Source organism: Pongo pygmaeus, chromosome 1 (assembly GCF_028885625.2).
Source record: "Pongo pygmaeus isolate AG05252 chromosome 1, NHGRI_mPonPyg2-v2.0_pri, whole genome shotgun sequence".
NCBI classification, from domain to species: Eukaryota; Metazoa; Chordata; class Mammalia; order Primates; family Hominidae; genus Pongo; species Pongo pygmaeus.
In genome coordinates, this window is record NC_072373.2 from 143,669,707 (window position 1) to 143,685,633 (window position 15,927).

Genomic DNA, 15,927 nt, shown 5'->3' on the forward strand with positions numbered 1-15,927 from the left:
TCAAGAATTTAGCTCAGGGATCAGCAGAAGTTTTCTGTGAAGGGCCAGATCGTAAATATTTTAGGCTTTGCTGGCCATAAGTTCTCTGTTGCAACTCCCTAACTCTGCTACTGTAGCAATAAAGTATCCATAGATAATATGTTGACAAATGAGCATTGCTATATTCCAATAAACTTATTATTTGTGGGCACTGAAATTTGAATTTCATATAATTTTCACTCATCATGAAAAAGCCTCTTGTTTTTTTTTAACCATTTAAAATGTGAACCCGTCCTTATTTTGTGAGCCATGCAAAACATGTAGTGGGACATAGTTTGCTGACCCTGGTCATAGATAATATTAAAAAATAGTAGGAAAAATTAAGAAATGTTGAGTTTTGAGTATTTCATATATTTGTTTTCATATATTTTATTGTAAGCTTCTATCATTTAATTGTTATTAATAGCTATGTTTAATTACTGGTTTGCAGATTTCCTAAAACTTTAAAAGTTGACTCTCATAAAAGTAGGCACTATTATCCCTATCTTACAGGGGAGAAAGCTGCTTCAGAGAGGCCATCATGCTCTTTATAACAAAGACATATTACACAGTAGTGAAGGAGCCAGGATTAAAACGCAGCTGCCTGATTGTGGAGACTAAGACTTTAATCAGTTAAAGCAGCTGGAGGCTGCTAGATTGCTAGATGACTGGTCTTCTGTACACAATGACATGGAAAATAGCCATATAATGGACATTCACTTTCACTGCAAATTCACAGTTTACTTCCTCAACCAGGGATATTTATCAGTGAGTAGAATGTAGCCAGCAGGAACTTTTCATTATACATAAGAATTTTGGATCATTATAGGTAAGAATTTTGGAAAAGGATCTTGGTTGGAAAGAGTTTCAATTAGTAGCAAAAATAAGGGTTAGAAATTATCTGTGGATTTCATTTATCTGCATTATCTCAACTTTTGGCCACATTCTGAATTTGTTCCTCCCAACCCCCCAAAAATAGGATGTCCTTGACTATTCCAAAACTTTTGCCTCCTCCAACTCTCACCCTTACCTCCTGAAAACAAAAATAATTAAAAACTGATAGAAAAGGCATGGTGTCTCGCACCTGTAGTCCCAGCTACTTGGAAGACTGAGGTAGGAAGATCACTTGAGCCCTAGAGGTCGAGGCTGCAGTGAGCTGAAATTGTGCCGCTGCACTCCAGCCTGGGTGACAGCGGGGAGGGAGAGCATCAGGATAAATAGTTAATGCAGGCGGGGCTTACTACCTAGGTGATGGGTTGATAGGTGCAGCAACCACTATGGCACACGTTCACCTGTGTAACAAACTGGCACGTCCTGCACATGTATCCCAGAACTGAAAATAAATTGAAATAATAAAGAACTGATAGAAAAAATGATAAATGTTTACATTCGTTTTCATTCAAAATGTTACCTCTGCCATCTTGCTGGACACATCCAGCACTAAACAGACCACTTTGTCAACAGCCTGTACAAGCGAGAATGTGGGAGGAGGTGGAAGCTCAGTCCCATTCATGGGAAAGCTGTGGTGAAAGTCAGCAGAGTCTGTGATTACATCCCATGCACTTCTGAGGCTGCACATATGGTTCTGTAGGTTTGGTGCTTCTTGGTTGTGGGTACTTGCATTACAAAATTCAACCACCTGGAAATAAAAACAGTCTTTAATAAAGAAAGGCACTTCTCCCAAAGCAAGCATAGTTCTCATTCTCAAGGAACTATGGGTAAAAGAAAAGGTGAACTGAAAGAAAAGAAATCAAAAGTGGTACAGTGATATACCTCTTTCCTTCAAGAATGACATCAGATTTACAAATAAATCTTGGCATTCTTGCTGGAAGCACTAGAATCTTTGTGGTTCTGAGAGCAATCGCTATTAAATTTTATTGGTATTTGATAACAAGCCATGTATGTGTATATATATGCATAATCTTAGTATTAAAAAACAAAACAAAACAATCTCCCTCCTCCCTTAGCACAATATTGTATTAAGAAAATAGCCAGGAGAAGTTATCATGACCAACCTACTCCTTGGAATAATATTTAATGACCACTGCACCTTTATTTGTTGAACAGTCAACATATATTTTTCTATCTCAAATATTGATCTCTGTAAAAATAGATAAGGGGATAAACAACTTAAATTTACTTCCTGATCCCCCCACCCCCACTCAATTTAGAAATATAGATATAATTTACAGAACTATAGATATAATTCACTGAATGATACTGAACCTATGTCAATACCCCACTTAAAAATATGGTTTGCATTGCTAAGTAATGCATCACCATCTATTCCCAGTGGCTCTATTCCTACAAAGAGTCGATACTTCCTATTAACAGAGCCATGGAAACTTAGAGTTAGAAGCAACTGAATAGCCTCTCTTTTCTCAGCTCTAACTTCATAGAAGAGAAAGCTGAAGCTTTGAAAGGTTGATAACTGCTTAAGGACATGAGCTTCTTAGGAAGGTGCAGGGACTGGAACAGAATCTGGTTTTGCTTTGCGTTGTTTAACTCTTTTTCTTCCATTTCATGACTGTGGTTATGGGATTGTAAAACTTTTCTGACAAGATATTTATGAGTAGGTCGGTCAAAACATTGTGAAGATAGTACCTAGTCATAAATAATGTGGATCGAATGCATTAGGTTAGTATCAGATATTAAAGCTATAAATAAGAAACATAATGGATGGGACAAGAAATATGAAAAATTGCCTTAAAGTTACAAAATAACTTCTAGTCTTGACTAAAACCAGAATGAAATAAAATAGCATGTCAATCCAAGGGCCATTGGTCAGCCATGGAAACAAAGAGAAAACTCCACAGAGGCATGTGTGGGCTGTACCCCCAGATCTGTGAAGAGATGACTCACAGATGTGACTTACAGGTTTTTGTGAACTCAGAGAGATATATCAGGTCATGAAGGCTGATGCTACTAACCTCTGAATCACCTAACTCCCTCCTTTCTGATTCTATGCTCTCAGACTATGCATCTGGTGAGAATTGGCTGTTCCAGGCTGCTTCATCCAGAGAGAAAATAAGTTGGCCAGAGGATGCAAGTATGAGATGCCCATGACAGAGTACTCTTTTTAATTACTAATTTTAAAAATAATATTCTGGATTTATATGCTAGTCTCTTGTCAGTTAGTTAGCATGGAATATTGACAAGGTTGGGTTTCTGCAAAGCAGAGTTGGTTGACTTCCCCTGGTGATACCTTACTTTTAAGTTCTAGACTATTTAAAACAAAGGAAAGAGATTTAGGAAATGCATTTCAAATACAGAGTGGTCTGCTACCTCAAACGAGAGAATTATAACCGTTTGTTATATCACTCTCATTAACCCAATGTAATTTCTTATGAAAGAATACAAGAACACCACCACAAGAACAATTTATTTTGTGGTCCCCAGAGTCCCCTTGTTAAACCTCCCAGGAAAGCAAATAGTCACTTTCCTAAAGGTATCATTTTGGTAATTATCTTGGGGGCTTCAATTTTTAAATCTGTAGAATAAAAACTAGATGAAATCTAGGGTCCCCCAAGTTCTAAAGTATAGTGCATCTTAATTGTCTGGTAATTTAAATACTTGAAACGGGGGAAGAGAAGGAATCCTGCAAGAGTGTTTCATTCCAAGGGCATACTTACAGAAGATAAACTTTGCATGAACATTATTGACGCAGTTGCATTTTGGGTGCTATTGTAGATAAAGGTGCATCCTTCTTTAAAAAGCTTACTAATAATACAGTTTTCTTGGGGGCAAGGACCTTTTTCACACACAAAAATGCCTGTGATGTCAGATGAACACCTAAAAATGGAAAGAGAAACTGGGAATTAGGTCTATTTTAGAAACACTTATGTTTCTTCTTGACCAGCTCATATAATTGTTTCAAGGATTGTAGCCTGCTAGATATATACAAAACTTTAAAAACTGCTCTACTGGCGGGGCGCTGTGGCTCATGCCTGTAATCCCATTACTTTGGGAGGCTGAGGCTGGTGGATCACCTGAGGTCAGGAGTTTAAGACCAGCCTGGCCAACATGGTGAAACCCTGTCTCTACTAAAAATACAAAAATTAGCCAGGCATGGTGTCGGGCACCTGTAATCCCAGCTACTCAGGAGGCTGAGGCAGGAGAATTGCTTGAACCCAGGTGGCGGAGGTTTCAGTGAGCCGAAATCGTGCCATTGTACTCCAGCCTGGGCGACAGCAGCGAAACTCCGTCTCAAAAAACAAACAAACAAACAAACAACAACAAAAACAAACAAAAAACTGCTTTATTAAGAAAGTTCACTAATTTAGAAATGCACTCTATTTTATTTTAAAGCATTTTGTCTTGATGGAGGGGTTCTGTATGAACAAGGGCTTTAACAACGAAATAGGGTCAAAGCAAAAGATACTAGGAAATCCAGATGGACTTTGGGAAGCCCAAGGAAGGACATGAGTGGCAAGATCCTGGGTCAGTGCTCCTTTGAGTTCATTTCCACTTGCTATCAGGGGAAAAAAAGATAATGAACATATAATGATGATATTTAACAGGATTCTTTCCTAAATAAGCTATCTCAAATGTTGTTGATGGGAATGTAAAACAGTGGCACTTTTAGGAGAAGAATCAATCAATAGCTACCAAAATCACCCTTTGACTCAGTAATTGTTGGAAGAATTTGATATGTGAATCTGTCTGCACATATGAGAAATGACACATGTGTAATGCTATGAACTGCAGTGTTACTGATAATACAAAAGATGGGAAACAACCCGTGTGTCCACCAAGAGGAGACTGGTTGAATAAATTATGGTATAGTCACATAATGGAACACTATGCAATTATAAAACACAGAGCGAGGAAAAACATATATTTCTATTCATTTGAATTTGCCTGGAGAAATATTGAAAAAATAAACAAGAAACTAATCAAAGTGGTTACTTAGAGGGCATGAGGGGAAACAGTGAAGATACTGCTGCGAGCAAGACAGCTACAAGCATGACTTTTTATTTTATTTTGGTATTTGAACCACATAAATACCAATTTAAAGAAAAATGTCATATAACTTAAGAACTGAAAAGTGAAAGGATCTCTTTCTTATCAGCTAAGTTTTAGCTGCAATTAAATTAATTGCTTAAATTAGGCAATTATTTGATTGCTTAAGTTATAAGCAATTTTAGAGTCAAATAAATAATGAATTATAACATGAAAAAAAGTACTAACCTTGTCACTTTAATTTGATTTCGCCCATTTATGTAGAAAGGTTTGTCATTGTTATACTCATCGAACACACCCCAACGGAGGTGGGCCCATTCGTGGACAAACACTCGGCCTGTGGAAGAAAGAGCTTTTGCTTTTGAGCTTCTAAAATCTCAGCAATGTGCCTTGCTAACTAGTGAAGATGTAAGATTTCTTGACCACACATACTCTTTGGAATCACCAAAGAGTTTAAGTTACTTCCCTCTCTCCCCTTTTCCTCTCCCCTATCCTATTCCCATCTCCTCCTACTCCACCACCTACCATCATAAAAAAGGCAGCATGAAAATATGTTTGGTCTTGTAAATGCAGTAATTTACTTGTTGCACATCTATTTGAAGCTAGTGAGTAGTCCCACATCCTCTCATCTCCCCAGTGAAGCTGCCCAACAGGTTTCTATTCAGCTTCGTAGAGGCCTCTAAGTTCAGGGTTTGGAGAAAGGAAAAGAAGCATATCCAGATAGGCAAATAAAGCTTTCCTAATCTTCTGTCTGAGCTATGCAAGCAGACCTGCTTTTTTTCTTGCAGGTAATTCTTCTATCTAGAGCAATAGTTGAAACCTAGGAGCTAGGGAAGGAGGAAGGAGCAAAAAAGGAGACTACAGAATGTTCTCCCCAGCCTGGATGGTCCCTTCTCTTTTATTTTATCCCTTATTCTCCATGTTTATGTGTATTTTACAGCTCCTAGGTCAGGGAAACCCCCATCCTCAGCATGAGATCCTTTAGAACTTTCTCTCTCTCTAAATCTTATTCCCTTCAAAGTTCAGATCACAACTTTCCCATATAAGCTTTCCAGATGAACTCCCCTCCCAAAGCACACATTTCTTTTTTCTGAATTATTTTAAGTTCTGGGAACTCAGGAAGTGTATGCTGAGTTGACTCAGGCTGTGGCGTATTGTGTAATTTTTGGACCTCGAGACAAAGGAAGGGAGGGTAACAGTCCAAGCTGTGAGTGTTGAGGGAAAGATTGTGCCTACTCATGAAAGTTAGAAGTGCTGATGAAATCATGCTTGAGCAGAGATTATCAGCATCTCATGGTTACCGGAAAGAAAAAAACTACCTTTTATTAAAGATTTATAAAGTGTTTTGTAAAGTGTATTTTGTGGAGTGTTTCACTCCACTTCCTGCTAACTATACAGAGGATAACAAAATTCTCATTAACAAAACCCTAGTTTCGATTTAATTAGGGATAAAAAAGAAAATTAAGACATCACTTGAAAGGCACTACTGTTACATTAAATCAAAAACAAAAAATAAAGATTGGGATAGATAGTCCTTGACTGGCAAACTGTGCTCACTATTTTCTCCCTGAGATCTCACTCACTAAATACCAGTCTCTAGGCCTATGACCCTGACTTCTCTCCCAAACTCCAGCCATCAATATCTAACCACAGGCTGAACCACTTTCCCTGGCATAGTCTACTGCTCTTCACCATGAACTTGCCTAGATCCAGACTTGTGGGATTCCTTCTTGAAGCTGGTTTTTTCCATGTCTGACAAAAACCTGGTGTGTGCCTTGTTCCTTAATGCTGTCTCCACATGCCTCTTGCCTTTCCTTCTGCAGCAGTTCAGACCTCTTTCTGCTTTTTATCTCTGGAGTATTTCTCATCACTTAGAGTTGCTAGAATTAAGTACGATAACATTTGAAAGGCAAACCACAGAGTGGCTAGCGCATAGGAAATCCTCAGTGTCCTTATTACTATCCTTCCCATCTCACTGTCTCCACTCATTTTTAAGTCTTGTGGCCTCATACCTCGACTTCTCCCAGTTATTCTCCTGGTATCCAGTTTCTCCCTCATTGATCAGAGGAAGCCAGATTAATCTTAAAACACTGCTTTGATGGAGTCACTCCTGTGCTTAGAAACCTTGAATGGTGACTTGAAAATGTGGCCATTTTAGTGCATCACCTGGCCCTCATGTATGTTTCAACGTTTTCTCCCACTGCCCGCAGTCTCCCTGCACCATCATCGGGGTCACTGTCTCTCCTATATACCTTTAATTTTTCTGCTGCCACAGTTTTCTTCATAGTCTTCCCACTATTTTCTCCCTTCTTTCCATTTATCAAAATGATGTTCAATCTTGAAGACCTTTTCCTTTGTGAGGCCATTTCTGACCACCCTTGGCTCTAAATGACCTTTCCTTGACTGAACTCTTATAGCACTCCTCTCTGGGCCACTAATCTGGTGCTAAACTCTTTCTAGTTCACTTTAGCCCCTCATCTTTGCATAGGCATATGGCCTATCTCCCCATTCGAGTGGTAAGTCCTTGACAAGTTTCAGATTTTGTGAGTGATTCCCTTTCAGCACCAAGCACAGAATATTATAAGTAGTACTGTTCAATGGCTATTGTTTTATTGGTCCCACTTACCTCGTGATCCGTAGCCAGCTGTTAAGTTATCATTCAGTAGGAAATTAGGTGTGAAATGAATGTATTTTCCCTCTTTTCCACACCCTCTGTATTGTAGGGTATATGGATCATCTCCATGTGCCCCATACCCGTCAGTCACTATGACATTTGCCTAAATTAAAAGAAATGCCTTGTAATACTTTCTCAGCTCTGTTGTTGGTGACATAAACGTATACATTCATTAAAGCACTTTGAACTGTACACTTAAGATGTGTGCATTTTGCTGTATGTAATTATAACCCAATTTGAAAACAGAATTGAAGAAAAACACCTTGTGGATGGAGTTTAAAATGCACGCACAGCTACGTATCAGTAAAATCACTTGGGATTTCCAAAAAGGTCTATGTTATGAAAGCTTAGCAAATTTTTATGGAACCTAATTACTTCCATTTGATCTTTCTACATTCCAGATTAAAATAATCTCAAAAGTCAATCCTGTAAAAGTCTGGTATAACAAAACACTATAAAATGCAATTAAAATATTTGAAGAAATTCTAAAAGCATTTATACATCATTCAGAACCATTCAGAAGGCTGTAAAATGTTACAGCCTTTTGTGAACAACTTTCTGTGGGTTATTTTATTGGTGTAAGACAATAGAACATTATTTCTTTGAAAATTTGTCCTTTCTTTCCTGTAACCAATTAGATCAGCAAAACGATCATTCCAATGAAGTTATATTTCATCTTATGGCCTGACCATTTCCATTACTGTTGCTAAAACATATTTTGAGTCCAAAGCTGAAATATCTACTCATATAACTATCAAGACAAGAAAATGTTATATATAACATTGTTTCTTTTATTTTTAGGAAGAAAGATAACATATTGTTCTGGATATGCCCTTAAAAGTTAAATATGCTGTTAAGTTTTTTAAAAAGCTGATTTTGGAAAAATAGATCTAATATGATCCAATATACACAATTATCACTCTATGTACAATATGTATATGTGTTGTGTGTGTGTGTGTATGTGTGTATGTATGTGTATCCATCTGTGTCTGTGTGTGTGCCACTGAGGAGAAGAGGACAATAATATTTTTCATTTTTATTTTCCATGTTTCTACATTATTTAATATTTTTCAATGAGTATAAATTACTTTTATAATAATTAACATTTATTTTTAGAAAGATAAGAATTCAAGCCAAGATCATTACAAGGAAGTACCTACAAAAAAGGCTGAAGAGGTCACACTCTTAGATAGTCCTCACTTGGGTAAAACCTCATTCCTGTCTGAAAATTTGTCCTGAGGCCAAAAGGAAAGAGTGCCCTTCATGGAATGGAATACTCAGAGGCTGTTTGGGGTTACCTTATACCTTATAGACCACAGTAATTCAGCTCTTATCTACTTTTCCCAACCCTTTTCCCCTTCCCTGATTCCTACCTACATCACATTGTAGACTTGACAGGACAGGAACTACCTTGCTGGTCCTTGGGTTCTCTGCAGTGCCTAGCATGGTCCCGTACATAATGATCATTCGCTAAGTGTTTGCTTAATTGACATTCTGAGGTTAAAGAATTGGTATCCAACAGATATACGAACAGCATTCAGGGACTATTGTTTCCTTTGGTCTTTCTGTTCACTCATATTTTCGCTTTTGCTTTACTTATTTCTCTCCCCTCCATTAGGATCAAGAGTGTTACCTATGGCAATCTGGTTTTGGTGTTTGTTGTCTCCAATACTTCTTAGTTCTATTGAAGGCCAAACAGATGCATTAAATCTCTATTGACAGCTAGAGACAACAAAGCTTAGTGCAAAAAGCATGGGTTTTGGAGTCAAATAGACATTCAAATTATGGCTCTATAATTTACTAGCTGTTAGATTTGGGACAAAGTCCATACCTTATTCAAGCCCCAGTGTTTTACTTTGTGATCACAGAAACTAATTTTAAGTTATGTGAGAATTAAATAATATATGTAAAATGCCTGGCACTTAGTTGGAGCTTAAACACTAACTCTTCCCAGTTTACCCCAGTTCCCCCACCTATCTTATCTTCATGTGCAAACATTCTCAAATGCTTTCATCTGGTCATAGGTCAAATGCTTTTCACAGGCTCTTTAACTTCTTCAGGACATTGGGGTACCTATGTGGATTGCTATACCATTCAATTTCTGACAGAGTAGCTTCGAAGGAGAGCTAAGAATGAAACAGACTTAGGAAATTTCATACTAAGGGTCAGAAATAAGGAAAGGGGAAAGCTGTACCACATGTTTGAGTCATTCTGTTAGAGATGTAGTTACAGTCTCAAACCCACTCCATTGCTGAAACCCTGAGATAAGTTGCCAATGCCTCTACTTCTGGCCCTTCTGGTAGCTGCAGTGGACTCTTGTTCACAGTTGACTTCAAACAGTGATTTACCATTTATATTATTTATCATTTATTTATAGCGTGCACACTAGTATGTACCCGACATCATCAGGGGTGCTTAATCATGATCTGCAACTTATGAGAGCCTTTCAAGGTGAAGTTCTTCTATAGGTGGAAAAAAAAAGGTAGCCATTCCCCTACTCACCCACATCCCCACATCCTTCCTCCCTTCCTTCTAATCTCCTTATTCCCCTAAAACAATATCCTGGACTTGAGCTAATGTGAAATTCTGATAATCTACACCATGGCATAAGACGGTAGTCATATTTTTATATGCATGGTGGTTTATATTTCTGTCTGGACATGCATGTTCATTGCTCCTGACAGGATGGTAAATGGGTATAGTCATAATTGGAACTGTTCCCTTTGCAGCCCATCCTCAGTAGGATAAAACTAGTTCTTGATCCTCAACCAAACTTTTCAGAAAGGACTCCATAAGTTACAAAATAAAGAGATCTTCTGAGAAACTACTTAGGCTGTGGCATTTGACTCACTTTTTACTGCACAATTTGCATTCGTTTATTCTCATATATTTTGTTGATAACATTCTGCCCGTTAATATTATTTGCATTGTTAATACTGATGATTTGTTTTTACTTAACTTCTCACTTTTATAGTTTAAGCACAGTATATTTTTGTGTTTTTTTCCCCTTGAGATCATTGAATGAAATCCTGGATTCTTACCTTTTCATATGATTCTTGTCTTATTTTGCTGTAATTATTAGCTTTCCATGTGGCAGGTATTAAAATCTTTATATTTCTGAAAAATACTCTTCTCTTGGTAGCATTAAATAGGTAAAATGAAGCTTCAGTTATCATTTCCTATAGCCAGACAAAAGAAAAACTTACTTTACCACTTGTAAATCCTGTATGTTTTGGTTTTTTGGTATGCTTAAACAGTAATAAAAAATATTGAAATATTTTGAAGAGACCCATTTCTTTTAGAGAAAGCACTAGACTTTGGGAAAACATAGGAGCAAATTTTTAAAAAATCTTTAAATGATTATATGGAAGATTTTAGGACACTAATTACATGTCTATGCTTGCCTTCATAGTTTTCCCAATTTTGAGAAAGGCTTTTAAGCTTTTACGGAACAAATCCTTTTCATGTCACACCTGTGGGCACATTGAAGACCACACCTTATGATGCTACTGATTTCACTAAAGCAATACCAAAAGGAGGCTCTTAGGTCATAGAGCTATGATCCTCCCTTGCCATATTAAAGTAAAAATAGTCAATTATGTTACAGCACATTCAAGTGAAAAGAAATAATTTTGCTTTTTGGCCCACCATACAGACTCTCACCCTTTCTGCCTGAGAATTCTCACCCTCAGGATGGAATCTAGCAATATGATTTTAACAAGCATGCTCATTATCATGCTTATTCATCAGTGAAATATTCAATCTTTGTTGCCACAATGGGTTGTTATTTTTCAAAGTTGCTACCCCAAAAACAGTCATGTAGGAAAACAAAAGAGCTGAAATTAGTAGCAACCAACAATAACAAAAGAGAGGGCTAGATCAATACTCTGTGAGCTGAGACTACACAGAATTAGATGAACAAACTGGCTTAGTTAGCCATAATCATAACGTTGTGGCGCTATCTTTTAAAAATGCTGTTCTCTCTGTTACTCAAATACAAACCAGGCAGGGTAGTTAGCTTTTTAAATAAGGCTACAGGTCTGATCAAATGGGATACTAGTATCAATTTCATAATTTCCACTCACCTTAATGTTTGAGATGAGGTTCTGATTCTCGAGTACCTGAGGATTAATTGCAATGAGCAATCCATTATACCCATTGTCTTGAAGCTGTACTCCAGCTCCCAGGAATGGGAGTTCTGAACTTAAGACAACCAGGAGAGTCACAAACTTCAGGTCGCAAATAGGACCTGAAATGCTCCTTTGGGTCATGCTGTAGAGAAGCCTCCAGTTCACTCACACTGAGCCTGCTGCATACATTGTGTCAGGTTTTCAATATGGATGCAGATGGTTTCTTCCTGAACTTGCAAGGTTTTAGAACACAAGATGAAGGAGGTGTCTTCTTTGAAAAGTCTGGGGTGGATCCATCTGGGACCTGCCTCTACAAGTCCTTTTCCTCTAGGCAATGCTATGCTTGCCTGTTCTGTGGCTGAGCTGCCTCCTGAATCATGGTTGGGCAAGAAACATTCTGCCCCTCATTCATTTTATAACTTCTCAGAAAGAAGAGGGAAATAAGACCAAAGGAGCTTAAAAGCAGGAAATCTGGGCTGGAAATCAGTATATCTGGACTGTTCAATCAACTTGCAGTAGAAACACAGAAGTCTAAAGTGATTTTCCTCTCCTCATTTTTCATACCCTCCTCCATCAGTTGGCACAAGTACTTTCTACTGCCCTCAAGTCATTTTTCATTTGTTGCAAGATTTCCTTGCCTGTTTATTTTGAAGATTTAGAAATCCATTCTGCAGCCCAGTCCCTACAGCCCTTGGGTCAGATAGTCTGGGCAAGCTCTCAGCTGATGGCTGGGGGTCAGATATCAGATATCCCCCAGGGAGGGCCAACTGCCAGGAACTTGGGTGCCTGTGCAGGCCTTTCCCTCTGGCCTTGCTACCTTTTCTCTCTGCATCAGGAAGAAGAATAGATTTCTCCTTCAGCTCTCTAAGGGCGAGGTCCTGCTTTAGTCAACCCTCCATTTCTCCAGGACCAAAAACAGGATCTAATATATAGTAACCATCGCAAATATTTTATGACTGATTCATAATACCTGATAGTTACCTCATGCTTTAAAGTTTACAAATGAACTCACTTAAATATCAGTACTCTGATGCAGGTATAATTTGTACTTTTCAAATGAAAACAATGAGTCTTGGAAATTCTGATTATGAAAATTAGCCAATGAGAGAAGAAACTAACATTTTTTGAGTGATGGATTTTATTATGCCTATTTTGTGGGTGACAGAACTAATGTTCAAAAAAATCTAAGTAACTTGTTCAAGGTTGGGAGTATTATCATCGTACTAGAATGAACCAACTGACTCCAAATTCCACTGTTTTTCAATATATCATGTTCTCTCTTAGTTACTAAATTATCTTAGTAACCTCATTTCTCCCTCTTCTTTGTGTTTAAGAACGCCGCACAGTGACAGCTATTGTAAAACTAAAGAAAAAGTTTTATTCACAGCGTCAGAGGTCCACAGCAAGCAAAACCTGTGACTCTTCCCTGCTGTGGCCCCTTCTCAGAACATTTCTGGGGAGGGGAGTGTAGCAGTTAGGAAACGGTCTGTCCCTGCTCTCAACAGGGATTTCACCAACATCGTCTCTTTTCTGCTCTACTGTCCATCTTCATGGGCAGTGTGATGTCACTCTTCTTCCCACCAAGGTTGGAGTCTTCTGAACCTGGGCTTTGATATTGCACTGCAATGTTGACAGATGTTGAGGGAATTTTTTTCCCCTTGCTGTCTTGCTTGAATCCTATTCTCATGCTTCTTCTCACCTGCTTTTCCTTCAAATTCCAGCTGTGTCCTGGAAGCCTGGCCTGAGCTCCGTAACTAAGTCAAATTCCCTTCTTTCACCTTTGCAGTATGATCATGGTAACAATGTCACATTTTTATTGTATAATTGATTGTCAGCTTCCTGCTGTATGAGGGAAGGGATGGAGTCTGTTTTTATTCAGTACTTCCCCAGCATCTAGCTCAGTAAACTCTCTGTTGAATGGCTGAATGAATGGAGTCAGGAGAAGTAAATAAAACAAGATAGTGAAGGAGTCCTGGGTTATAGTGTAAAAATTCTTTCCCCCACTCTTGTTTTCTAGAAGGCATCTCTTCTGTTCTAGAGCAGTTTCCCTCTTGCTCCCTCTTGACAGGCAGTGCTTGAGTATGGCGCTCTCCCTGGAGAATGAGATGGCGCTGGTCATTACGTGACTGCCCAAGTGTCTTACCCTAAAGTTCAAAGGTCAGCTTAGCTGCCTTTTCTCCCGAACTGAATTCCCAGCCCTAGTTTTTTTCTGTTTGTTTACTGTGTATTCAGAGTAGAAGGCCAGAGGTGTGGCAGCTCCAAAGGCTCTGTCTGTAAATGTGACTCATTGAGCAGAACAATGCACTTCATTTCAAATATCCCTGGCAGTTTATTTTCTTATGCCAACCTCTTGTGATTTTAAGAATAAAAATATTCCCATCGATAAACCAATATGCTCAAAAACTAAACTCGTAAGCACACTGCAAGAGTGGCTTTTTGCTAACAGCCAGGGAAGTTTTTCTTGACACTTGTATAGGTTGTTTGCTGTGGGAGGGAGTGATTGAGGACTGACATTCAGCACTCTCTCCACTTGTTTTTATCATTACGATGATTCCCTTGGGATGTGAGGCTGGAAAATATTGGCTAGAGAGTGCATGCAACTTTATAAAGAACAGCTACAAATGAACAATTTTGTCCAGCTTCACTTGGGTTGAAACCTGAACAAGCTCACTCAGGCTTTGCTTAGCCTGGGTTGAGAGTCTAGGCATGATATCTACTCTTGTCTATCTGCTTTTTTTAACTTATAATTCAGAGCCCTTTTTGCAGCCAGGCCTGGGACCAGGCCAGCTGAGGGTCTCTTTTTACTGCCTTCTTCTTTCATCAGGCTGACCTTACAGCAGACAAAACTGAAAAGGTGGAGAAAATGAAATTGAGTAAAGGAATTAGAAATTATACTGAGCACAGCATCTTTTTGTGAAGTGTGACTTTATCAATAAAGTGAACTTTTTATCCTTTCATTAAACAAAAATTAACTGGTCATAGCCATAGATTTTAGATTTTATAATATCTGAGAAAGAAAATATACCTAAAGGAAAAGAAAGGAGGAATACAGTTTTTAAGTGTTTTATTTCAATGTTATATAAACTCTAGGAATCTGCTTTGCTGTTATTCTGCTTTCAAGAAAATAAGGGTTATTCAATTTCAGTAACTGAAGAATCTAAAGCACATCTTTGTTCTTTGTCTGACTCTGCAGTTCAACCTGGCCCCAGAAGGGCCTGTCTATTTTTTTTCATGGAGTCAGCTGGTACAGACCCACAGTCTAAGTGAATAAAACATCCAATTGGTGTCAGAGAAGTCAGAAGATTTGACATCTTGGGGAAATCACAGAAAATTTTGGATTATTTCCTCTCAGGCTTTGGTTTCAACAATCCCATCTAGAAGAGGAAAGTGTAGTACACTGTACGGTTGGGCTACACAGCTCATGGGCCATGTTAGTTTATGTAACCCCTGTGAAATAAATCAGAAAAGAAGTGAGACAAATTGTCAAGATTAAGAATTTAAACAAAACACAGAGTTTGCCAAGGGCCCAGATGGTACATTCCCTACCTCCTTTATCCAATTTCCTTCAAATTTAGACTCATTTTCAAAGCAAAGGAACAAAGTGGATGGTCCAGATAGGGTCTGGGAAGCCATTTGTATTGTCAAATCACCACCGCGTCAAAGCATGGTGATCAAGAGCAAAGGTGAAACACAATGAAACACAAACTCAGAATTGAGCATGTCAGGATAAACCAGTTTGTTTCAGAGATAGCTGCTTGAGAACCTGATGGTGAAAAGATTCCAAAATTGAACAAAACAGAGACTGTCTCACATTGCAGAAGGAGGCACTAAGTTTGGATATTGTAAAGACACTCTCGGCAATAAAGGCTTATGGGCACCAGTCATTATTAGAAACAATCTCTCATGTTTGTATGGTGCTTTGCACTTTTCAAAGCCCTTCTTAATCATACTGTATCTCAAGAGTCACAGGAACTCATAAATTCTGCTTCTGTGGAAATTAAAGAATAGTAAGAGTAGCTATCTTTTTAAAGGACCATTTAGGTGAGATCTGTCTTGGACACAAGGTTAAGATTTAGCTCACAGGTTCTCTAAAATTTATTCCATGCATATCAGTAGACTGTACTGTGGAATGTAAAGAATGGG

At 38.3% G+C, this 15,927-nt stretch overlaps 1 protein-coding gene across 1 annotated transcript in view; it reads right to left on the minus strand.

Moving 5' to 3' along the window:
* CLCA2 (chloride channel accessory 2) overlaps positions 1–12,366 on the minus strand; it is a 38,809-nt gene extending 26,443 nt beyond the window's left edge. The window contains exons 1-6 of the mRNA XM_054477730.2: positions 11,740–12,366; positions 10,696–10,833; positions 7,607–7,757; positions 5,209–5,317; positions 3,651–3,810; positions 1,430–1,657 (exon numbers count right to left, since the gene is read on the minus strand). Of these exons, the coding sequence (XP_054333705.1) occupies positions 1,430–1,657; positions 3,651–3,810; positions 5,209–5,317; positions 7,607–7,757; positions 10,696–10,833; positions 11,740–11,925 (972 nt within the window). The 5' untranslated portion in view covers positions 11,926–12,366. The remainder of the gene's footprint in view (positions 1–1,429; positions 1,658–3,650; positions 3,811–5,208; positions 5,318–7,606; positions 7,758–10,695; positions 10,834–11,739) is intronic.
* Between the last annotated feature and the right edge of the window lie 3,561 nt (positions 12,367–15,927).